The sequence below is a fragment of the Eutrema salsugineum genome, unplaced genomic scaffold (assembly GCF_000478725.1).
Source record: "Eutrema salsugineum unplaced genomic scaffold, Eutsalg1_0 scaffold_3, whole genome shotgun sequence".
Lineage (NCBI taxonomy): Eukaryota > Viridiplantae > Streptophyta > Magnoliopsida > Brassicales > Brassicaceae > Eutrema > Eutrema salsugineum.
In genome coordinates, this window is record NW_006256756.1 from 14492202 (window position 1) to 14516923 (window position 24722).

Here is a 24722-nt window from a genome sequence, read left to right on the forward strand (position 1 = left end):
TCTGCGGTAGTTGCCATCAGAGTGAGGGTTACGGTGAGGAGCAGGAAAGTCTGAGTAGTACGAGGCATCGTACCGAGCTCGGGATTTCTGATGAGGCTTGGAAAGACCACGATCATCCCTTATGGAGTGAGTGGGCGGAAATGTGACCCTGTTGTCGTCGTATCTTCTCGGGGGGACCGCGAAAGCCTTCGGGGAGGGAGTTTGTCACCTCTCAGAGCCTCACTGTCACGTCGATGAAGGTCCCTGTCTCTAGCATTGTTGGTTCCAGCTCGGGTATGTTGCAGAGAGGGTTCACTTATCGAGACTGTGGGTGGAAGGAGGGGTCTTGGCGAGGCTGAGAATGCTAAGAGGGGTCCTGACGGTTAGTCTGAGTGCGACCTCTGCGATCATCTTTCTTTTTCCTGTCTTCTTCGAGTCTCTGAAGGGTCTGTTGGCTGTTGATGTGGGAATTCTGTAGATCAGATTCTCTAGGTTTTGACTGGTGTGGGCAGTTCTCCTTTTCGTGGCTTAAAGACATACAGTGTAAGCAGTGTTTCTCCAGTCTGACATATTCAAACTCTACAGAGACCTCCACCCCTGAGGGGAATTGTATCGCCTTCCTCTTGATCAGAGGTTTCAGAGCATTGATCTCAACACAGACCATCATTTCAACGACGTCATGAGCCATATACTTGCCCAGCACATTGCCTAGATTGTTCTCGGTGAAGCAGTGAGCCGGGATTCCATGAACCTTAATCCAAAAGGGAATGATCGATGGATAGGCATCAGAGATTACTGGCTCCCAGCAGTGAAGGACAAACATCCATCGTTTGAAGTGAAAAGGGGCTTCGTTAAGGACTGATTGTATATCTTCTTCCATCTTGAATTTGAAGTGGAACTTCTCAGATCCTAGGTCTTTACCGACGATCTTTTCTTCCATATGCCACACTTGTGGCATAAATCCAATCAGTGCCTTAGGTTTCTGAACGCTTGGATTGAGAACCCGACCGATTAGGGTTAGTCGATGAGCTTCGACGAGGTCGGGGTTCGATTCATCCGGAAGCCGTATTTGAGGGTCTCTGATCCAGCGGTGAGAAGAGGAGGCCAGATCTTTGCCTTTCTCCTCTCTCGAGTAACGATGATTCATCGAAGCTTATCGGACACAGAACGCCAAGAGGAGCGAGAAAAGTGGGTTAACCTGAAAAAGAAAGGAAACACAAACTGAAAACTACAGTACAAAAACGCTACTCGAGCGTAGAGGGTGTGAGGGGCATGCAGATTAGCAAGACGGAGACGGAGATCGGCGAGAGCGATGAAGTCCAGCGGTTTCCGTGAGGAAAGAGACGAAATCGCCTTTGAAAACCCTAGAGCGCCGCATTTTTATGAGACACAAAAACTAGGTGAAAATAATATGAAAAAATAGTAGTAGAAGAAGTACTATTTGGCTTCTCGAGGTTTAAAATGTGGTTTTCTCTTAAATCAAATGATAAACTAATCCTTACCTTAATCTAAAAGAATCATGAATAGCGCTTAGAGAAATAACGGCCAATACGATTACGATTGGAGAAACGCCTTTTTGGGAAACTGCTATTGGAAAAGGAAGTTTCCATTAACAGACTTACCATAAAATGGATATGCTATAAATAAACTTTCTAGAAATGAAAGTTCTCGGAAAGCGAAACTACCCCAAAATAGTATTAGGATTTTGGAAGGATGGAAAATTCACCAGAAAGAAATAGCTGCAACTCAATGGCCATACGTCGGAAGGGAAACCTATAGGTGGATCTGGAAATCTGGTTTCAAGGGATTAACAGCGGTATGTAGGTCGCTTTCTGGAAATTTCTAGATTGCCGGCAAAACGCTTCCGAAATTGACTTTCTGATCTCTGCCGATTTGCTTCGGGAACACGCACATAACTTTCAAACTACAATTCCAAATGAAGATCTGCTAGCGGCTATAGCTAGATCTGAGAGTCGTGAATATGCCATGCTAATTTTCAGGCCGATCTGATCTAATTTACCTATCCATTTCTCTTTTAAGCTAGGACAGATCGGATCTACCTCCTAGATGCCTACTTCCCCATAAGATAATTCTCTGATCTCTTCTAACTGGTGGCTCCTTTATTTATAGAGTGAAGAGGAGAGAATTCTAGATGTAGGGTTTAGAGAGTTATATAAGAAAGTTGGGCTTGAGAGTTTTTCTGATGAGTTTTGAGTAATCGGTTTAAAAAGAAAACAAAAATTGGACCAAAATCATATTCTTGGGACTTGATCATCACGACATTATTCTCATAAAGAGAACATAATTAATAGTTTGTGTATTATATAAAAGGTTAATAGTTAGTATGTTTTTTTGAAAAATCAAAGTAATATGTGTATTTTTATTCGAAATCTAGTCTATTAAAACAGAAACACGTTTTGTGTCCAAAGATTTTTTTAATTTAAGTCTATTCTATTTGTGGAAAGATAATATACATGGTACTAAACAAGTTAATTTAGTCAAATATTATTAATTTTCTATTATATATATAAATTTAATATCAAAATTCCAATATTAATTAAGATTATTTTGGATTTTCTTAAATATAGATTAGATTATCTACAAAAAAATCAGTTATTATCTTTAAAAAAATAATAAATTAAAGATTAATTTAGACTTAATTTAAATATTCTAATTAAATATTATCTATACCATTAAAAATGGTATTAAAAAGACCAATAATTCTTTTTAAGAAAATAATTCACGTATGAAAAATAATGATCATATTTGAAATATAAAATATTATGATGATGTATATGATATAAATGTTGATTGTATAAATATTTATTATTATGCTTTATTTGTAAATTAATAAAAAAATAATAATGAGTAAGAGTCAAATGTATAATTTCAATATTAAATTTGTTTATAATAAAATATAGAACTGAAAATATATATAAAAATGGGTTAAAAACATTTTAGTGGTTAAAATCATTAATTTTGAATCATACATGTATATCAAAAATATCTTTTTCATACATAATATAAAACATAAAAAAATTAAACATTATCACATGCTGTCAATATGAATTAAATTTTAGTAAATTATATAAGATATTCTATGCCAAATCAAATACACGAATACATCTCAAACTTTTAATAAAGATTTACATTATATGGTAATATAAAAGGGTGAATTATAATTATATTTTTAAAATTATAGTTTTTTGAATTAATATGAATAGATGAATTAAAATTATATTTTTTATAATTGCGATCATTTTTAATATTATAAAAAAATAAATTTACAAAAAATAATATCTAAATATAAAAAATAAATATTTTTCACTTATTAGTATAATATACTATAAAAATAATTTTTTAGAAACTCAAAAAAATAAGGGATTTTTGCTAAAAATAACCTAAAAATTGATTCTGAATACAAAAATAGACCTCTAATATAATGTTTGGCAAAAATAACCTAAAGGGGTAGTGAAAAGACAGTATAATCTTGTATGACCAAACAAAAAACAGAAGTCTTAATTACGATTTAAACCCTGACGAAGTCTACTAAAGACTATTTGAAGTCTACTAGTAGACTTCTATCAAAGCTTATGAAGTCTACTATGTAATTAAATCATAAAATTTAATTTTAAAATTAATAAAAAATAATTTTGGTTTCAAATTTGTAATCATAAATTTGATATTAGTAATCTTTAGATTTATAAATTATTGTTTCATATTTATAAGTTTAAATTTATGGTTTCAAATTAAGAAGAACAAAATATCTGATTTAGAGTTTAACCTTAGTAGACTTCATATTGAAGTCTGCTAAACCAAATAAAATAATTTTATCGAAAATTAAACCAAAATTGAAAGAGATAAAATTATTAAAACCGAGATTTAATCATAAGAAAACCAAAAGTTATTTACCCTAACCAAAAAATACTAAAAACTGAACCAAAGTGTTTAACCTACCAAAAAATTTCTCTCTAGTATAAAAGCTATTTTGGTAGAAAAAATAACATTGTTGAAACCCTAGCCGTTTCTTCTTTTCTTCATCTCATTTCTCTCCTCTCCGAACCTCCATCAACGAAGACAGCCAAGCTATGTTTCACCGAAACACTTACCACCTCTCAGAACCACGATCTCGTGGCGTTGATTTTGATCCAAGAGTCGCCGGAAACTAACTTTGATTTGCTCTCGCCGCTCTGATTCGCTTCTCCACACATTACCTGGTCGCTCTCTCTCTCTCTCTCTCTCTCTCTCTCTCTCTCTCTCTCTCTCTCTCTCTCTCTCTCTCTCTCTCTCTCTCTCTCTCTCTCTCTCTCTCTCTCTCTCTCTCTCTCTCTCTCTCTCTCTCTCTCTCTCTCTCTCTCTCTCTCTCTCTCTCTCTCTCTCTCTCTCTCTCTCTCTCTCTCTCTCTCTCTCTCTCTCTCTCTCTCTCTCTCCGCGTGTCTGTTCTCTTCTTCTCCTCATCTTCTTCAGTTTTACTTCTAACTCTCTTTGTTTTTCAGATCCGGTCGCTGTCAATGCTCTGCTCTGATGCTCAACGCAGGTTCCGTAATTCCATGCTCACTGCTCTCGTCCTGCCGTTCATCTTCGCCGCTTCGTTCTATGGTCGCTGTCATTTCTCCTTCTGTTCCTCTTTTTTTTGGATTCATTCCAAATTCCTTAGCTTTATTCTCTCTGCTTGTTTTTTTATTGCTTGTTTCATGTTTCTGGTCTAGATTTGTGGTTCTGTTTTTACTTATTGCTTTGTTTTTGTTCATTCATTGACCCCGTGAGTGATCTAGATTTGTGGTTCTGTTTCTTAAGCTGGAGTTAGCAATGCCAGTTTCTGATCTCATTCTTGTGAAGGTTGGTGAAGTCCTCGTTGGGTTTGTTTTAGGTTTTAAAGTTTTTGATTAAACTTTGTATTTTAAGTTTTGAGAAATTGGTTTGGTTCTCAAATGTGTTATTGTGAATCTAAGAGCTTGGTTGATTGTGAAATAATATTTTAATCGCTGATGTTGTGAAACTTTATATTTTGAAGTTTTGAGAAATCTGATTCTATGTTGTACTTTGCCTGTTAGGCTGTTTGTATACCGCTTAAAGTACCTATTTTTACCTCTGTAGGGTTTATCATTTGAGTCTATAACTATGATAACTTCACCTGTTCATATTCCTCTTTGGATCTTTAGATCCCCTTTCTGTTTTCAGCTCCTTACTTTGGTCATTGCATTTCACTGTTACATCTTCCTTTTGCTCTTTGTTTGGAATACTATTGTTTGAATCATCTAAAATGATATTTTCCAGTTAATTCTGGTTTGATTCAAATGAATGTGATTGTTGCAGGTTTTGTACTCAACGTTTTAGAGTAAATCAAGGAAGATGAGTCTCTCACGGTGTTTCAGAACAAAGTGTATAAAAATTGTGATTGTTGCAGGTTTTGGATTCTTGATTTTAATTTAGTAATCCCCATTTTGAGTTTTTAAATTGTATAAAGGTTGTGTTTTTGTAACTTTGCAGTATGGTATTGGGATCACACGCACATTTCATGTGAGAAACAGAGGAGGAAGAAGAGTTGATGACACAAAGAGTAATAAACATGTGTAACACAAAGAATGTAAAAATCTTAAAACAGAAAAAAATGACTTCTGTAAAGCTTTTGTATGGCTATTTGGAAATTGAAATTAAGAAATTACTTAGTTCTTTATCAGAATTTTGAAACTAAAGCGGATCATTCGTTGACTATATGAGAAGAACAAAAACGAGAAGTCATTATGATCATCACAATCAAAAGAAACAAAGAAACAAACTAAAAAAAGAGATATTAATGATGCATGATTGAAAGAGCTCAGAGCAGATGTTTCTGATATGTTATGGATTGTAAAATGCAACAAATTCAGTTTGAAATCATATTATGACTTCTTCGTGAGACTTTTTATTTGCAACAAATTTAGTAAGTCCCCCAAAGATACAACCATCATTTAAAAAGCACATTTTTCTTCATTTGCCATTATCTACCACAAAAATGCTATTATTTCTCTTTCATCTTCTTTTCTCCATAAATAACCGGTATTTGAACCGTTCTCTGTAGTAAAATATACAAATAAATCATATTAGCAAACAAATTACAAACCACATTATTACAAACACATTAAAAAACAATTTTTTATAGAGAAGATTTTGTGTGTAGACTTCATCCGTAGATTGCTAGAGAAGTCTACTTTTATAAGCTAACTAGCTTATAAATCAAAAAAATTGATTCCACAACAAATATCGACTTAAATCAAATGAAAATCATTAAGTAGTTCAACCACTTGCTAACATGCATGTCCAAACCTAAAACTTAAAAAAAAAACATTATAAATATTTTTGAAAAATATATTAAAATAAATACAAAAAGTAGACTTCCCAATTAGACTTCATTCGTAGACTACTGGAGAAATCTACTTTGATAAGCTAACTAACTTAAAAATCAAAAAATCTGATTCCACTATAAATATGGACTTAAATGAAATGAAATTCATTTAGTAGTTCAATCACTTGCTAACAAACATTTCAAAACAAAAAAAATGAAAAAAAACTTTATAAATGTGCAAAAAAAGCGTTTTTGAAATAAATACAATAAGTAGACTTCTAATACAGACTTCAAGCGTAGACTGGAGGAGAAGTCTTCTTTGATAAGCTAAGTAGCTTAAAAATCAAAAATTCTGATTCCGCAATAAATATCGAATGAAATGAAATGAAATTCACTGGGTAGTTCAATCACTTACTAAGAAGCAATTCTAATCCAAAAAATTAAAAAATACTTTATAAATTTGCCTAAAACGCGTTTTTAAAAAAAACTGCAATAAGTAGACTTCTAAAGCAGACTTCATACGTAGACTGGAGGAGAAGTCTACTTTTTCATAGTGAAGTCTACTAAAGAAGTCTACTAAAAAACAGGTTATTTTTGCAATTGACGAATCCGTTGACTTTTCCTTCAGTAGACTTCAGAAGTAGACTTCCGGCCAAAAAGGTTACTTTAGCATTTGACCAAGCTATTGACTAACAAAGTAGACTTCTCTTGTAGACTTCATGTAAGAGTAGACTTCTCTGACAGTCTACTTTTGAAGTCTACTTTTTCAATAGAAGTCTACAGAAAAAAATAGGTTATTTTTGCAATTGAATTTTTTGAATAGACTTCACTGTGAAGCCTATTAAAAAAAAGATTCCTTCTAAGTTTGACCGAAAAATATAAGTTGACTTCCCAAAGAAGTCTACAGTTTTTAGACTTCTTTCTGAAGTCTACTGCAACTTTCCGGAGTTTTCTGAATTTTTTATTTTTTAAAAAACTTTAGTTAAACACTAAAATGACCTATACGTTTTTGGTCAAACTACAAAAGTAACTTAAAAATAGACTTCTTGTGCAGACGTAAACAGTAGACTTTAGAAAGAAGTCTACATTAAAAAGTCAAAATACGGTCAACTACAAAAATAACCTCTTTTCTTTCGTAGACTTCTTAAGCCTTCAAATGAAGTCTACTATGCTTTTTTTGTTTTCAAAGGATATTGAGTAGACTTCTCGTGTGGTTTAATGAAGTCTACTTTTAAAAAGTCAATTGCAAAAATAACCTTATGTTGACTAGTAGACTTCAGTATACTTCACGAGAAGTCTACTATCGCGATATGAAAACTGAAATATGGAAAAATTGAAGTGCGACGATTACCTTTAACAAAATTGAGCTCGGCTACAGTTCTTTAAAGCACCTAGAACTCAGGATTTCACCAAAAATAAGCAACCCAGATGTCAAGTAACCAGAAATCATCGAAAATGCATGACTTTTGGCATTGTAACTTAGCCCAGATTTTTTGGAGAAGAAATTATGAAAGAATGAGGAAGGTTATGAGTGAATGAGCTCAAATATTTACTTATTACAGTTTTAAAATTGGTTGAGAAGCATTTATTCCATTTTCATGGTTGTTCGTGGTGGTTGAAGAAATTGAAGAAGATGGCATTCTCGTAATAAAAAGATTTTTAGAAGGTCTAAAGAGACTTTAGCGAAATTAAAGAAAAATCGAAATAATAGATGTATAATGACATTTTCGTTAATAGTTTAAGTGGGAAAGATAAAATTGTGAGAAAATGGCAAAAATTGGAGATAGAAAAAAAAGAGCTTAGTTTGGTGTTTGACTTTGAAATATGGTTAAACCTAAACCCCTCTCAAAAAATAAATTATATTATGTAATTTGATAAAAAAAAATAAAGAATTCCGGTGCAACGTAGAATATAGTTTTATATAATTTATGTATTTTAAGGATTTTTCTCAAATTACATAGTTCTAAAAGAGCAAAGTTAGCGTTATCATTTTCTGAGTTACGACCATATACATACATTCATAATTCAGATCCAGATGACACAGGATCATTATTTTGTAAAACTAGTTGGTACGTAATTAAACCGTGATTGCAAACCGTGATTGGTCTATTTCTGTCTTCAAAAACAACTGCATCTTCGAATTATATCTCCTTTCCACTACCTGAGACATTTCTAGGGTTCTCTCTATCAAACGAAGAAGGAACAAGGTAAAAGCCGTAGTAGCCAGAGAGAGAGAGAGAGAATCGTTTCTAGGATTGGAGATTTCAGATCAGAAACCCTAATTTCTGTACCAAACCATGCCGCGCCACAGAGACGAAGACGATGATGTAGACGAAGAATACGCTGGATCGGAGTTAGAGGAAGAGGAGGAGGAGGTGGAAGGGAGAGGCGGCGGCGGTAGCTCGAGTCGAAAGAGAGGAAGATCGAATTTTATTGATGATTATGCGGAGGAGGATTCTGAGGAAGACGAAGAAGATGATGAAGATTATGCCAGCCGTGGAGGCAAAGGAGGGGCGGCTAAGAGAAAGAAGTCTTCAGCTTCTATTTTCTTAGACGACCAAGCTCGGGTAGATGACGAGGATGAAGAGGAAGAGGAGGAGGGAGAAGACGGTAAAATTTCAGAGAATTGGATTCTGTCTCAGTCGAATGTTTGGATCGATTGATTTTAAATTGGTTTAATTTTTAACATAGTTTCAGATTTTTGTTATGCAAATCAGTAGTCTGGTCATTACTAGTTGTTTTTGTGATTGAGATTGTTTCTCGTTCACCATTGATAAGCAATGATTTTTTTTTTCTTTTTGTTATTGATTATAATGGCCGTTCACAATTGGTCTTAAAATGGTTACTCGTTTGTATTCTTAAGCTACTTAAACATCCCTTTTGGTACTCAAGAGAATTTTTTTTTTTGTTGATGCAGATTTCATAGTTGATAATGGAACTGACCTTCCCGATGAGAGAGTTGATCGCAGGAGGTATCATGAACGGAGGTTTCTTTCTGGCGAGGAGAACGATGAGGATGTGGAAGATCTCGAGAGAAGAATTCAAGAGAGGTTCTCTAGGCATCATGAAGAATATGATGAAGAAGCTACAGATGTGGAGCAACAAGCTCTTCTGCCATCAGTCCGTGATCCGAAATTGTGGATGGTGAAATGTGCGGTACGGGTTTTTGCATAATTTAGCTTGGAAGTTAGAAGTCTCCTGTTTTTTTTTTTCTTTTTAGTAATTTTCAGTGTTCTATTCTGTGATACTTGGAATTGATCCTCCCTGGTTTTCACATTGCAATGTCAGATTGGCCGCGAAAGAGAGGTCGCCGTTTGTCTTATGCAAAAATTCATTGACCGAGGATCAGATTTGCAGATCAGATCTGTTGTTGCCCTTGACCATCTAAAAAACTATATATATGTTGAAGCTGACAAGGAAGCTCACGTGAAGGAGGTATATGATGGTCGCATCATTATATAATTTTGATCTTCTGAGTCAGTGATAGTGTTCAATAGTCTTGTGACTGGGTGTGAAGACATTATTTGCATTGTTTCTTTTACTTGTGTTAGGCGATCAAGGGCATGCGGAATATATATGCTAATCAGAAGATCTTACTTGTCCCGATAAGAGAAATGACAGATGTCCTTGCTGTTGAAAGCAAAGCAATTGATCTATCTCGGGATACCTGGGTTAGAATGAAAATCGGAACGTATAAAGGTGATCTTGCTAAGGTACGATCCGTTTTCTTGTGTTGCCATTAGTAAAATTACCTATAGACTGCTAAAATGTAAGACCTTTGCAGGTGGTTGATGTTGATAATGTGCGCCAGAGGGTTACAGTCAAGTTAATCCCAAGAATTGATCTGCAGGCTCTAGCCTCTAAGCTGGTATGGATTCTGTGCATGCTTAAGAGAAAAGATGGAATTATTTGTGTTTGGAAAACATGTCTAATAGAGTTATAGTTCAACTTAGCCTGTTATAGGAAAACACTATGACTGTCCTCGCATTCTAAGTTTCTTAAAATGTGTTCTAGTCATTTAAGCCATACAATTATTTGGGCACGCTCTACCTGATTAATTGCAGGACGGAAGAGAAGTCGCAAAGAAAAAAGCCTTTGTTCCACCTCCACGGTTCATGAATATTGATGAAGCGAGGTACTTGTTTTATAAGCTGTTCATTGTACTTCCATTCTATAAAGCCTGTTATGGAGAAGGTTTTGTAAAAGCTCTGGATATACAAATTTGTTACATGCCTTTAGGGAGATGCATATACGTGTTGAGCGTCGGCGTGATTCCATGACCGGTGATTACTTTGAGAATATTGCTGGCATGCTTTTCAAAGATGGGTTTCTGTATAAAACAGTATCATTGAAGTCTGTCACTGCTCAGAATGTTACACCAACTTTTGACGAACTTGAAAAATTCAATAAACCAAGTGAAAATGGAGAAAGCGATTTTGGGGGTTTGTCAACCTTATTTGCAAATAGAAAGAAAGGTCATTTCATGAAGGGTGATGCAGTCATTGTTATCAAGGGGGATCTAAAAAATTTGAAGGGTTGGGTTGAGAAAGTAGATGAGGAAAATGTTCTTATCAGATCAGAAATGAAAGGTCTCCCTGTAAGCATCCTTACTCTTTGGTTTTTCGTAACTGCTTGCATGTTTCTAAAATTATTCAGCCAAGAAAAATAAGCTGAGCATAACTCTTGTGTTGAAGGATCCTCTTGCTGTAAATGAGAAAGAGCTTTGCAAATATTTTGAACCTGGAAATCATGTGAAAGTTGTTTCTGGGACCCATGAAGGTGCAACAGGCATGGTCGTCAAAGTTGATCAGCATGTGCTTATCATTCTGTCTGACACGACCAAAGAACATGTAAGCCAACTTTTGTATATGGATTGCGTTTACTTCTTACTAGTAGGGTAACTAAATCCCTTGAGAATATTCTTGTAGGTCCGTGTGTTTGCTGATCATGTTGTTGAGAGCTCAGAAGTGACAACTGGTGTTACCAAAATTGGGGACTATGAACTTCATGATCTTGTGCTTCTGGAGTAAGTGGAATACCTAATCACCTTGAAGTGATTCATAGTTCCCATTTATACGCGTAAGAAAGCTATACTTTTTTGACGCAGTAACCTGAGCTTTGGAGTAATTATAAGACTGGAGAATGAAGCTTTTCAGGTAATTTGCCAACTTTCCATAAATACAATTATCATTAAGTCGACGCGAAGCTGCTACTATCATTAACTTTCCATAAAGCTATACTTTATTTTTTGTGATAAACTCCAAATGGATCTAGGAATAACTTTCTTTGAATGTCCTTAGATTCTTAAAGGGGTTCCTGACAGACCAGAGGTTGCTCTTGTCAAACTCAGAGAAATCAAATGCAAGCTTGAGAGGAAAATTAGTGTTCAAGATCACTACAAAAATGTCATTGCTGTGAAAGATGATGTCAGAGTCATCGAGGGTCCTAGCAAAGTAAGTACCTTTGCATTTTGACTGTTGATTATTACCTTGCTCAACGTTACTGATATCATATTAATTAAATTGCACATAATAGGGTAAACAAGGTCCCGTGAGGCATATCTACAAAGGAGTCTTATTTATATATGATCGGCATCACCTTGAGCATGCTGGATTTATCTGCGCTAAATGCACGTCATGCGTTGTCGTTGGTGGATCACGTTCTGGTGCTAATAGAAATGTAAGCGTCTTTATATGATGATGCCATATATTCGTTATTTGTTTCATTAAACTGTAGTTTCACCTTATCTACCATTTTTTCTCTAGAGTGGTGATTCCATGTCAAGATTTAGCAATTTCAAGGCACCTGCCCCAGTACCCTCATCTCCAAGAAGATTTCAACGCGGAGGCATGGGATATAACTGTATGTTCAAATTTCTTCTTTGTAATATAATTATGATATAGTGCGTCTCGTGTTTTGTTTAGTTGTTATTTGCATACTTCACTGGTCTTACTATTTCTCTGGGATAAGGCAATGCTTTCCAGTGGATAAGGAAAGTTTCCACTATATATGACTTGTACGGTTTTCTGGTTGTGCAATGATACCTTGCTGAAAATCCATATTGCTCTGCATATCTATCGTGAAATGCTGATACATCTTGTCTACGTTCAGTTCCACACACTCATACTAGTATCTTTATATGCAGCCGGAGGCAGGGGCAGGGGTGGGAGAGGAGGAGGAGACAATTCTTTGTTGGGTACTACTGTTAAAATCCGTCTAGGACCTTTCAAGGGATATAGGGGACCTGTAGTAGAAGAGAAAGGAAATTCAGTGCGTGTAGAACTTGAGATGAAGATTGTGACAGGCAAGCCCTTGTATTCACTTTTCTGCACGTGGCTTGCTGCATGTTGAATAGTGCCTAACAATAGTTGTATATGCAGTTGCTCGAGATGCAATATCAGATAACGTTTCTGTATCTACACCGTCTCGGTAATCTACTGATTTATCTCATTGTTTATTTTGACTTCATTTGTCATTGTGGACATTGATTAGATCATCTGATTTCTACACAGAGATACATCTCGGTATAGTATGGGAAGCGAAACACCTATGCATCCTTCTCGGACTCCACTTCATCCTTATATGACTCCAATGCGGGACTCTGGAGGTTTTTTTCTAGCTCTTGCACCGCTTAGGATCCAACTGTTTTTGTAGTGTGATCTCTAATATGTTCATTTGACATGTTACACTCTTTGGTGATATTTTGTAAATTTCAGCTACACCGATCCATGATGGAATGAGGACGCCGATGCGTGATAGAGCTTGGAATCCATACACGCCCATGAGTCCACCTAGGTAAGTTTGTTTCTACATCGCTTTTTTTTTCATAAGATGATTAATGCTGTAGTGATTTTGCATCAATGTACAAACATGGCTACTGGTTCAGTTTTTCCTTGAAATACGTAACACATATCTAAGAATGGTAAATCTGGATTGAAGAATAAACTTGGATCTCTCTCTCAAATTATGGTTGTGTTGGCATCAGGGATAGCTGGGAAGATGGAAATCCGGGATCTTGGGGAACAAGTCCTCAGTATCAGGTAAGAATTATCCGTCTATGGGTTTTGCATTCAACCTTATTATTAGCTTTATAATGCCTGACATGTGTAGTCTTGTGTTGATTGCGAATTAAAATTGTTTGTTTGGCACTTGTTTTCAGCCGGGAAGTCCTCCTTCACGGGCATATGAAGCACCAACTCCTGGCTCAGGATGGGCTAGTACTCCCGGTGGTAGTTACTCAGATGCAGGGACACCTAGAGATCATGGTTCCGCCTATGGTAAGATGCATGTAATCCTTTTCAAAACGTTGTCTATTCTTGTTTGGCCAGTCTTTTTCTCACATACACTGTCATGCAGCTAATGCCCCAAGTCCTTACCTACCATCTACTCCTGGGCAACCCATGACACCAAGCTCGACTTCATACTTACCTGGAACTCCCGGAGGACAACCAATGACTCCTGGAACCGGCCTCGATGTCATGTCTCCTGTTATAGGTACCGTCTAGTGTTAAAAGGATATATAGTTAGTATTTTTCTGCGTAGTCTCACCATGCATCTACCATGTCTCAAGTCAATCCCCCATTTATAACTCATTGCTTCATACAGAAGAAGTTTCCGTTTCTTTAGCGGTTTCCTTATCTTATTGTAATGCCACAGGTGGGGATGCTGAAGCATGGTTCATGCCTGATATTTTGGTTGACATACACAAGGCTGGGGAAGACAGCGATGTGGGCGTCATCCGGGATGTTTCGGTATGTCTTTTGCCTTTCGGAAACCTCAAGTTATATTTAATTAAATAAGAACATCTAGTGAAAAACAAAACCTGGAGAAATACCAATGATCGAAGTTACACACGGAGAAAGCTTACATACCTTGATCGCGAGAATTGCTTGTGAATGTGAATGCTGTTCTTGAATCTGACGCGTCCATTCTTCATATGCGTCTTTTGTCAGGATGGAACGTGCAAAGTGTCTCTTGGGTCCAGCGGTGGTGGTGACACTGTAATGGCTCTCCCGAGCGAACTGGAGATAGTCCCTCCGAGGAAGAATGATCGTGTGAAAATCGTTGGCGGCCAATATCGTGGGTCTATAGGTAAGCTGATTGGAATCGATGGGTCGGATGGTATCGTTAAGATAGAGGATAATCTTGACGTTAAGATTCTAGACCTGGCCATATTAGCCAAGTTTGTTCAGTCATGAGGGCTATAATGAACTTTTGAGTTTCAACATGTGACTGTATAATGTATCTGAAAGTTCTCTCTAGTTTATAAAGAAACTTCGAGTCGTATTTATGCTTTTCTTGTAACGTGCTCTCTTGTAGGCACTGACGAAGTGAGTATTTTGTTTCCATCTCTTATAGTGTTTTTAGTTTAGTCTGTTGATTGCCTTACTTTGTTTCCTACTTAATACCTACGTATCATGATTTTTTTTTTGTCGCCATCATGAATTAATCCTGGTAATTTAAGATTAAACAACGCATGGAATTTAAGATTAAACAACGCATGGAGGAGGAAAGGGAGATGCAATGACTACGGCCAATATGTGTGCCGTATTAGATTTAGTTGGGGTTATATTGTCAAGATTGTTAAAATGGTCTATCAGGTTGTTTAGGGTTTTTGCTGTTTAAACAATGCAATGGATTGTGTTTAATTATTATATTTTTATTATATATGATGATTTGTTCTAAGTCGGGGGTTGTCGTTGTATACGTATTTTGTATATTTATTTTAATTCAATATCAATTACACTCTAGATTATAAAAATAGCTATTAATTGTGATTATAAATTGTATTTTTTATTGAAAAGTGTTAGTGTTCCACATCGATAAATAAAGAGATTCGTGGACAATATATAAGTGTGGGGCAATCTTCCACGAGCTAGTTTTTGGGTGTGAGTGTAAGAATATAGAAAGATGACTCACACGCTCTTTGTAATTACGTCTTCTTTACTCTTGTATATTATCTTTCCTTGTATAACTCTCCCCTATGTACATAGAGTCTTGTATCTCAATTATAATCAAACAATCTTTACTTCAATATGGTATCAGAGCCTTTTTAGGTTTCTAAACCATTTTTTTTCCGCCGCCTCTCTTCTCTTTGCTCCTTCTTCTTCGATCTAATTCTTTCTCAGTTCTCTGCATCTCCTTTCCATCATGGCTGATCCCACTGCTGAACGCAACGTTGTATTCAACGCACAAGACCCACAGAACACTCTGCTCTCTGTAAACATGTTATGTATTACCAAACTCACCAACCTGAATTATCTCATGTGGAGTAGACAGGTTCGGGCTTTACTTGAGGGACACGAACTGCATCACTTTATTGAAGCAACAAATGATGCTCCATCTCCAAATGTCCTCGTTAATGGTGTTTCTTCACCAAATCCTGCATATGTTCCTTGGAGACACCAAGATCGGCTTCTCTACAGCTCTCTTATTGGCGCAATCTCATTACCGGTTCAAACGGTGGTCTCAAGTGCAACCACAGCAAAAGAAGTCTGGGATATCCTTGTCAGTACTTTTGGAAATGCTAGTCGCGGTCATGTCCGGCAACTCAGATACCAGATCGATTCCTATACCAAAGGAACGAAGACAATCAGCGAATATCTTCGCCAGATCAAGTCCAAAGCCGCTGAACTTGCTCTTCTTGGCAAACCATACGACCAGGAGGAACTCACCGACAAGATCCTTGCAAGCCTAAGCGAAGATTACAAGCCTGAGATTGATGCCATCCATGGTCGTGATACATCGATTTTGTTCACCGAACTTTACGAACGACTTCTTAATCGTGAAGCTATGATTATGTGCAAAGAAGCATCATCTGTCGTGCCCATCGTTGCTCATGCCACCGACACCAAACCATGACAACAATGGAAACACAATCAAAACAACAGTCAACCTCGCAACAACAATCAACAACAAGGACAAACTCGACTTTCTCGTCCGTACTTAGGTCGGTGTCAAGCTTGTGGAACGCAGGGACATAGTGCCAAATACTGTCCTGAGTTCAGAATTGTTCGCGGATCTGCTCCTCAACCATCTCAGATGCGAAATCCACAACAATGGAGTGTCTCTCCTTCTCCACAATCATGGCAGCCACGTGCAAATCCAGCTATGATGTCTGACTCCTCTACTTGGCTAGTTGATACGGGAGCCTCCCACCATATTACATCAGACTTGTCAAACCTCTCTCTTCACAATCCATAAGTTGGTGGTGATGATGTTCTACTTGGTGACGGTTCCGGTTTACCAATATCACATACCGGTTCTTTTTCTTTACCCTCTTACACTCGTCCTTTCTTTTTTAATAAAGTCTTATGTGTTCCTTTTTAAGAGAAAAATCTCATCTCTGTTTTTCAATTATGTAATACTAATGGAGTTGCTGTTACCTTCACACCAACGTACTTTCAGGTGAGAGGTTTGGTAACGGGGGCTCTACGTCTGGAGGGCAAACCTAAAAAAGGAACTTATGAATGGCCAATCCACACCACTAACCCACCTCCTTCTCTTGCATTTGCTTCTGCCGTGAAGACTTCAATGTCGGATTGGCATTCTCGGTTAGGACATCCTGCTATTTCTATTTTACAAAAAGTTATTTCTCAATTTGATTTACCGATTTCTACAAATGCTTTATTGGCTCAGCCTTGCAATTCTTGTTCAATTAATAAAATGCCTAAACTGCCTTTTCAAAATTCTACTCTTAAATCCCATCATCCTCCTGATATCGTATTTACGGATGTATGGACGTCTCCACTTATTTCAGTTGATGGTTTTAAATATTATATTATTTTTGTTGATCATTTTTCTAGATACACTTGGTTGTATCTTTTAAAGAAAAAATGTCAAGTTTATGAAATTTTTACACGGTTTAAAGTCTTGGTTGAAAATCGATTTCAATCCAAACTTCGAACCTTGTATACCAACAATGGGGGTGAGTACATTGGTTTTGCTCAATTTCTCTCCACCCATAGTATCTCTCATATGACCAGTCCACCACATACTCCCGAGCATAATGGCATTTCTGAAAGACGTCACCGCCATATAGTTGAGACGGGTCTTTCCCTCTTATCTCATGCTTCGATGCCAAAGTCCTTTTGGACATATGCTTTTGCAACTGCGGTTTATTTAATTAACCGAATGCCTACAGCAATTCTTGATTTTCAGTCTCCCTTTCAAAAACTTCATGGCGATTTTCCAAATTATCAAAAATTAAAAGTATTTGGATGTCTTTGTTTTCCATGGATACGACCCTATACATCTCACAAGTTAGATGAAAAATCGACACCATGTGTCTTTATAGGGTATTCCATAACGCAGAGTGCATATTTGTGTCTTGATCGAACCACTTCACGAATATACACTTCTAGACACGTCGTTTTTCATGAGTCTGTGTTTCCGTTTTCAAACCAACCTCTTCCCTTAGAGCCAGATGACCAAACAGAAACTCCGCAAACGACATATCCGATAGTTAGAGTCATCTCTCCACCCAATGTAAGACAACCTCCACAACCTAGCCCAATCACACCAGCATTGAACCCCAGCTCTTCTGGGTCATCAAACCCGGAAACACAACCTCCACCGCTGTTACCTTCCTCCCCAAGAAATACAGAATTCCCAACCTCAGGTCTCATCAACTGAACCAATCCAAGAGGTAGTTCCTCCTGTTCCACAACGTGTCAGTACTCGCACTAGGAAACCAGTTCAAAAGCTCAACCTCCACACAACTGTTACCCCAGCCTTAGAAATACCACCTACTACCGTTGCTCAAGCCCTCAAGAGCCCCCATTGGCGAAAAGTAATGAGCGATGAGTACAATGCTCAAACAGGAAATAGAACATGGGACTTGGTTTATCTGTCTAATGTTGCTAATGTTGTAGGTTGCAAATGGATTTTTACAATCAAAAGAAACCCGGATGGAACTATTGCACGATATAAAGCTCGTCTTGTGGCGAAAGGGTTCAACCAAAGACCTGGAATTGACTACCATGAAACGTTTAGTCCAGTCGTAAAGCCTGCTACAATCAGAATTGTGCTCAGCGTCTCTGTCTCACGCAATTGGCATATTCGTCAATTAGACGTAAACAATGCATTTTTGTAAGGCACTCTTGAGGATGACGTTTACATGGCTCAGCCTCCCGGCTTCATAGATAAAAACAATCCTCAAGCGGTGTGCAAATTGCGTAAAGCTGTTTATGGTCTCACACAAGCCCCCCGAGCTTGGTACAATGAACTCCGCAAGTTTCTTCTACAATCGGACTTCACCAACTCTTTAGCTGATGCATCTCTGTTTATCTACAACAAAGATGGTGTTATCAATTATATGCTAGTGTATGTCGATGATTTAATCATCACGGGCAACAGCACCGTGCATACAAATCGGTTTATCGACTCTCTTTCTCAACGCTTTTCCTTAAAAGATCTTGATGACTCATCATTTTTCCTTGGTATTGAGGTGCAACACACAAAAGCTGGTATGTTACTAACTTAACATCGCTATATTGCAGATTTATTACACAATACCAATATGACAGATTGCAGACCAGTTTCCACGCCTATGTATCCATCGTCGACACTCACACTCTTCTCCGGGACGGCTTTAGATGATCCTTCCGAGTACAGAATGGTGGTCGGTAGCTTACAATACTTGTCTCTTACAAGACCGGATATATCATTCAGCGTCAACAAGCTTTCCCAATTCATGCATAGACCCACCTCCGAACACTAGAATGCTGTCAAGAGGGTCCTACGTTATATCGCCGGGACGCAAACACAAGGCATCTTTCTTCCCGCCAACAACACGCCTGTTCTTCATGCCTTTACCGATGCTGACTGGACTGGGAACAAAGACGACTACACCTCCACCGGAGCTTATATTGTCTATCTTGGACGCCATCCGATAGCCTGGTCATCAAAGAAACAAACCGGCGTTGCGAGATCATCTACCGAGGCGGAATATCGATCTGTTGCTTCCACCACATCTGAAGTTTGTTGGATCACCTCCTTACTCAGAGAACTTGGTGTCCCACAACCAATGATGCCGGTTATCTACTGTGATAACAAAGGAGCTACTTATCTTGCTGCTAATCCCGTTTTTCACTCAAGAATGAAGCACATCGCTCTTGATTATCATTTTGTCCGACATTATATTCAGAATAAGCAGCTTCGTGTCACACACGTTTCCTCCACCGATCAGCTCGCTGATGCACTCACCAAACCTCTTCCAAGAGCTCGCTTTGAGGATTTTAGAGTCAAGATCGGATTCTCTAACGTACGTCCGTCTTGAGGGGGTGTGTAAGAATATAGAAAGATGACTCACACGCTCCCTGTAATTACGTCTTCTTTACTCTTGTATATTATCTTTCCTTGTATAACTCTCCCCTCTGTACATATATACAGAGTCTTGTATTTCAGTTATAATCAAGCAATCTTTACTTCAATAGTGAGTTAGGTCCATTACTAATAAAAAATAAAAGTTAGTGATCAAGTATCTCTATTGAGGTTCAAAATATGAAAGGAAAAATTTGATGTAGACAATCGGAAAAACTTGAACCATGTTTTATCGGTTTTTTTGTAATTATATATTGAAAGGATGAATTACTTTCAGAATTTATAATCAGAGCAATGCACCCTTATATTCTTTTGATCTAGCCACCCTCACAATAAGATTCTTGATTGAAGATGCTTAGATGATGATTTTTGTACAGCTCTAAAATGACTAAAAACGCAATGTGTCACTCTCTCTCTAGAGACTCTTGTGTTACTAGTTATTTGGTATTTGGGTTGGTGACAATCGACAGAAACTAGATATTCATTTAAAAAAATATATATTCGAGAAACTAGGGGGTGTTATTCAATCATGGTTTTTAATAGAGTTTAAATCCATTTATAATCCATTGTTATTCAATAATTGATTTTGATTTCTCCTTCAAAATCCAATGTTATTGGTTCATGTATTTACAATCTCTTCATTAATAGACTTTGAAATCCATTGTTATTCAATTAAAGAGTTGAATAAGTCAATTAAAATCTTATGTTATTCATGTTTAACAGATTCTTACAACTGATTTTAAGTGAAAGATTTTAACTGAATTTGAACCTATTTTTATGTGTTAAATATAGCAATCAAAATCTAACCTTTTACCCTCAGATTTTGATAATTATAAAATTCAATACAAATAATTATTAACATTTGTTTTTTTTTTCTTCCCTCCATGTATTAATCCATCGAATACATCATTCTTTATCCCTCCAATTTTTTTTCTTTTCCCTCCATTTTGTCTTTTCATTCTTCATACGTCTTCTTTTTTCCTAGTCCATTTCTCTCTCCATTCTCTCTTTCCATAAGTCAACAAGCCATTTATTATGAAAACTCAATTTCTCACTATTCTCTCTTTTCTTTAGCACACATTTCTCTCTCTTCTCTCTCTCCCTAAGTCATCAAAGAAAAAATAATATCTTTCTGGATTAGCAATTGTTCTGATTTTTGTTTTGATAATTTCTTTGCCATGTTTATAGAGACTAGTGAGATTTTTTACTTCGACAAAATTTTTTGAAAATTCTTTTCTATTAGATTTTAAATGATAGCATGTGACTTTCTAAATACACTGCTAAGTAATTTAAAATTTTAAACAACTCATATACATTAGATTCTAACGGAATTAAAAAATTTTAAAATCTGATATACTCTAATCTAGTGGAGTTGATTTCAACATACAGATTGAATAACACCCCCTAGATATTTTATGTGGGAACGTGACTTTTTTTTTTGTCGTTTGGTTACCCTTTAAGGACGAGAAAGTTAAAGAAGAAAAGTAGCATTAATCGCCATTAATCCCTTTCGAGTCTTAAACCAAAAACAAAGAAAACCTAAATTACAAACCCAAATCCGCTTCATATGGCCGAGCGTGTGTCTCTCACACTCAACACCAACACCGACACCAACACCATGTCTTCTCTTCGCACTCAAATCTCTGCTACTCGTCTCCTCTGCTCTTCCTCCAGATCTAGACTCGCTCTTTCCGCTTCATCTTCACCTTCGTCTCTCTCATTCACCAGATCTCTCGTCTCTTCTCCGCTTCTCTCTCAGATAGTCTCTCCCTCCCTCCCTCTCTCTCCCGCTAATCTTCATTTCTCTTTTTGTTGTTATTGATTTTTTTTTTCGGATTTTCCAGAAGAGAGATCAAGTTGCGTTGGTGAATCGGAGCTTTAGCTCGTCTTCCGCAACTACTAAATGTACATCAGCTACGGATCCTGAACAATTGAAGAGTGCTAGAGAAGATATCAAAGAGCTTCTCAACACCAAGTTCTGCCATCCAATTTTGGTTGGTTTTCTCTTCTATTGTCCTCAAGATATCGCTATTTTATCATTTATACAGTATAAGGAATTACGATAAACACAGTGAAGCTGAAACGTTTTTGGGACAAAGCTAATTAATATTGTCCGTTGACTCGAGGTTATTTGTTAAGCTGTTCTCTGATTCCTACTTCTCACAATCCTTTAAACATCATACGGAGTTATCGTGTTGAAGGTGTTCTTTCCTGAATTCGCCATTACTCCCCAGTTTCGAGAGAAGAAAGCAAGGCTTTAGAACGGAATGTGTGCTATAGGAATCTAGTTTTCTCCTTCATTAGCACAGAATGCTCGCTATAGGAACCTAGTTTTCTCTTTTACGAAATGCTCGAGAAAGGAATCTAGTGTTCTCCTTCATTAGCACAGAATGCTTGCTATAGGAATCTAGTTTTCTCTATTATGGAATGCTTGCGAAAGGAATATAGTTTTCTCCTTCATTAGCACGGAATGCTCGCGATAGGAATCTAGTTTTCTATTTTGTTTGCACAGAATGCATGCTACAGGAATTTTATTTGCACAGAATGCTTGCTACAGGAATCTAGTTTTCTATTTTATTAGCACAGAATGCTTGCTACAGGAAACTAGTTTTCTCTTTTATGGAATGCTCGCGATTGGGAATCTAGTTCTCTCTTTTATTAGCACTTTTGTATTTTATTGGCACAGAATTGCTATGGTTTGTTGTTGTATTTTTTTTTATCTGAATACTTTTTAAATATTGTTTTGCTGCATATTATGTTTGTGTATCACAGGTTCGTTTAGGGTGGCATGATGCTGGCACGTACAACAAGAACATCAAGGAGTGGCCTCAGAGAGGTGGAGCTAATGGGAGTCTGAGATACGAGATTGAGCTTAAGCATGCTGCTAATGCCGGTATCATTTACATACCATAGGAGTGGCTTATTTTTACTTCTTTGTGACCATGTTTAATCATAGGCTTGTTGTTGCTTTCAGGTCTTGTGAATGCTTTAAACCTGATTCAGCACATCAAAGAAATGTACTCTGGGATCTCGTATGCTGACCTATTCCAATTAGCCAGTGCTACTGCTATAGAGGTAAATTCTAGTATTACTTAAACTGGTCGTGAAAATGTTTACTAAACTTTCGGAAAATTTAGGAAGCCGGAGGACCAAAAATACCTATGAAATATGGAAGAGTTGATACCTCCAGTCCTCATGAATGTCCTGAAGAAGGAAGGCTCCCAGGTAAGCTTCTTATTTATGGTGTTCGCCTCTGCTTTGAATCACTAATCTTTGCGGATGTCTTTTGGTTACATAATTTTATCAACATTTTACTAATTGCAAATATCATATGTTTCCTCATATTTGTTCTATAGACGCTGGTCCTCCTTCACCCGCTAATCATCTCAGAGAAGTTTTTTACAGAATGGGACTCGATGACAAGGTAATTGCTGTTAAATATTCATAACTATGGAAGATCAATGAGTAAAAGATCAGTATCGAAAGATTTTGAACTGCAGGACATAGTTGCATTATCTGGTGCCCACACCTTAGGAAGATCTAGGCCAGAACGTAGTGGTTGGGGGAAGCCAGAGACGAAGTACACGGTATTATTTCCTGTCCAGTTCTATAACGTATTGTTGATAAAAGTTGTCATTTTTGGGACTGGAAAAAGTAAATGGAATACGATTTTCTAGCTCTTACTATGTGTTTTTGCATTATAGAAAGAGGGACCGGGCGCACCAGGAGGACAGTCATGGACACCAGAGTGGCTGAAGTTTGACAACTCTTACTTCAAAGTTGGTTCATTACATAACTCTTTCTTCACATTTAGAAGTGAAAGTTTTCCTTTTTGTCCCTCGATGTCTATTAATTTAATTGTTATAACAGGAAATCAAGGAAAAGAGAGATGAAGATCTCCTAGTCCTACCCACTGACGCTGCCATCTTTGAAGATCCTTCTTTCAAGGTAAAAAACAAACAATAAAGTTGAAACATATGAATACGAAGGAACTTGCCGAGTCTTTGTCGTAAAAACTGAAACCGTGATGTAATTGCAGGTGTACGCTGAGAAGTATGCTGCAGATCAGGATGCATTCTTTAATGATTACGCTGAATCCCATGCAAAGCTCAGCAATGTTGGAGCAAAATTCAACCCTCCCGAGGTTTGCAATTCTTATATTTTGTTATGTTTATACTATATAGCATCAAAGCCATTATCATTGTCCAGTGCTTGTGAAAGTAGGAAGTCGTGTTCGATCAAAAAGACGCGCTACATCAAAATTGCGATGAATTTAGAACCATGTTATCTAAATAGATAGATATCATTTTTTTTTTTTTGGCACTTGAGAGTTTCCATTGATGAGTGAATAAATCTTAATCTTTTTTTTAGGGTATCACTATCTAAAGGGGACCTGACTTACTCGTCCAGTGTAAGCTTTATTCTTCTTAATTATTTTTTGTTGCCTTCATCAAAATCCAAAAATGTTCACAGCATCTCTCTGGTTTTATCTCGTTTATGCAGGACTCTTGATTTTAGAGAAACGTAGTACAATAATGTCGAAGAAGAGAAGCAACGGGGAGTGATGTTGGAGACCAACATGTGAGAAAGTTTTCGGGGAACTTTTCTTCTGAGTTTTGCAGATATTATTTGAACAGTTTTTTCTGCCTCTTATTTCGTTTTGCCTCAATTATTCATCGTTTGTCATGGTTGAATCGTCATAATGGTTTTGGGCAATTTGCTGTTTCTCTTCCAACAAATTGCGTAAGCGATAAGAAATGAAGATCTATACAAATTAATGAAGAAATAGTTTGATGTTATATATTCATTGAACACTGATGGGATGAAAGCTAGTTGCCTATACTTAAATGGTTAATGTAAACTACTTAGGTGAATATCCGAGAGGGTTGGATATAGATCTGAATAGTAAAGACTTGGATGGATCCTTCTAAACCATATTTGGATCTGGACATATACAGTATGTACTTTATATCAATAGACAAAATGATATATACTTTATATCAATAGACAATTAAAATGGATAGGAGATCCAAATTCCTGATACAGAATTTACATAAACAAAATTAGACTTTTTATGCCAATTTGTTTGTCGTTG

The 24722-nt window shown here is 36.8% G+C and overlaps 3 protein-coding genes and 1 long non-coding RNA gene across 5 annotated transcripts; 3 read left to right on the forward strand and 1 right to left on the reverse strand.

The window, feature by feature from the left end:
• Positions 1-343: 343 nt before the first annotated feature.
• On the reverse strand, positions 344-1126 carry LOC18014806 (uncharacterized protein At4g02000). Its single transcript, XM_024154681.1, has one exon. It carries the CDS (start codon positions 1124-1126, stop codon positions 344-346), a length of 783 nt encoding a protein of 260 aa, XP_024010449.1.
• A 2858-nt stretch (positions 1127-3984) lies between these two features.
• On the forward strand, positions 3985-5656 carry LOC112085212. 2 transcript variants are annotated; one of them, XR_002898771.1, is made up of 4 exons: positions 3985-4196; positions 4476-4578; positions 5296-5386; positions 5470-5644. It is a non-coding gene; the product is annotated as an uncharacterized LOC112085212 (long non-coding RNA). The 2 variants fall into 2 exon arrangements; XR_002898770.1 differs by having other exon boundaries at positions 5296-5656.
• A 2782-nt stretch (positions 5657-8438) lies between these two features.
• Positions 8439-14692, forward strand: LOC18014807 (putative transcription elongation factor SPT5 homolog 1). The gene is made up of 22 exons (XM_006397243.2): positions 8439-8914; positions 9222-9460; positions 9593-9739; positions 9856-10017; positions 10089-10172; positions 10369-10439; positions 10544-10901; positions 10999-11154; positions 11233-11330; positions 11412-11460; positions 11605-11757; positions 11840-11983; positions 12070-12166; positions 12450-12608; positions 12685-12733; positions 12817-12911; positions 13021-13099; positions 13290-13344; positions 13464-13581; positions 13661-13798; positions 13961-14055; positions 14257-14692. Exons 1-22 carry the CDS (start codon positions 8602-8604, stop codon positions 14500-14502), a joined length of 3105 nt encoding a protein of 1034 aa, XP_006397306.1. The 5' UTR covers positions 8439-8601; the 3' UTR covers positions 14503-14692.
• A 6421-nt stretch (positions 14693-21113) lies between these two features.
• Positions 21114-24426, forward strand: LOC18014808 (L-ascorbate peroxidase S, chloroplastic/mitochondrial). Its single transcript, XM_006397244.2, has 12 exons — positions 21114-21389; positions 21472-21621; positions 22400-22520; positions 22602-22702; positions 22765-22852; positions 22984-23051; positions 23128-23214; positions 23332-23406; positions 23498-23575; positions 23667-23771; positions 23999-24038; positions 24131-24426. Exons 1-11 carry the CDS (start codon positions 21195-21197, stop codon positions 24011-24013), a joined length of 1083 nt encoding a protein of 360 aa, XP_006397307.1. The 5' UTR covers positions 21114-21194; the 3' UTR covers positions 24014-24038; positions 24131-24426.
• Positions 24427-24722: the final 296 nt, after the last annotated feature.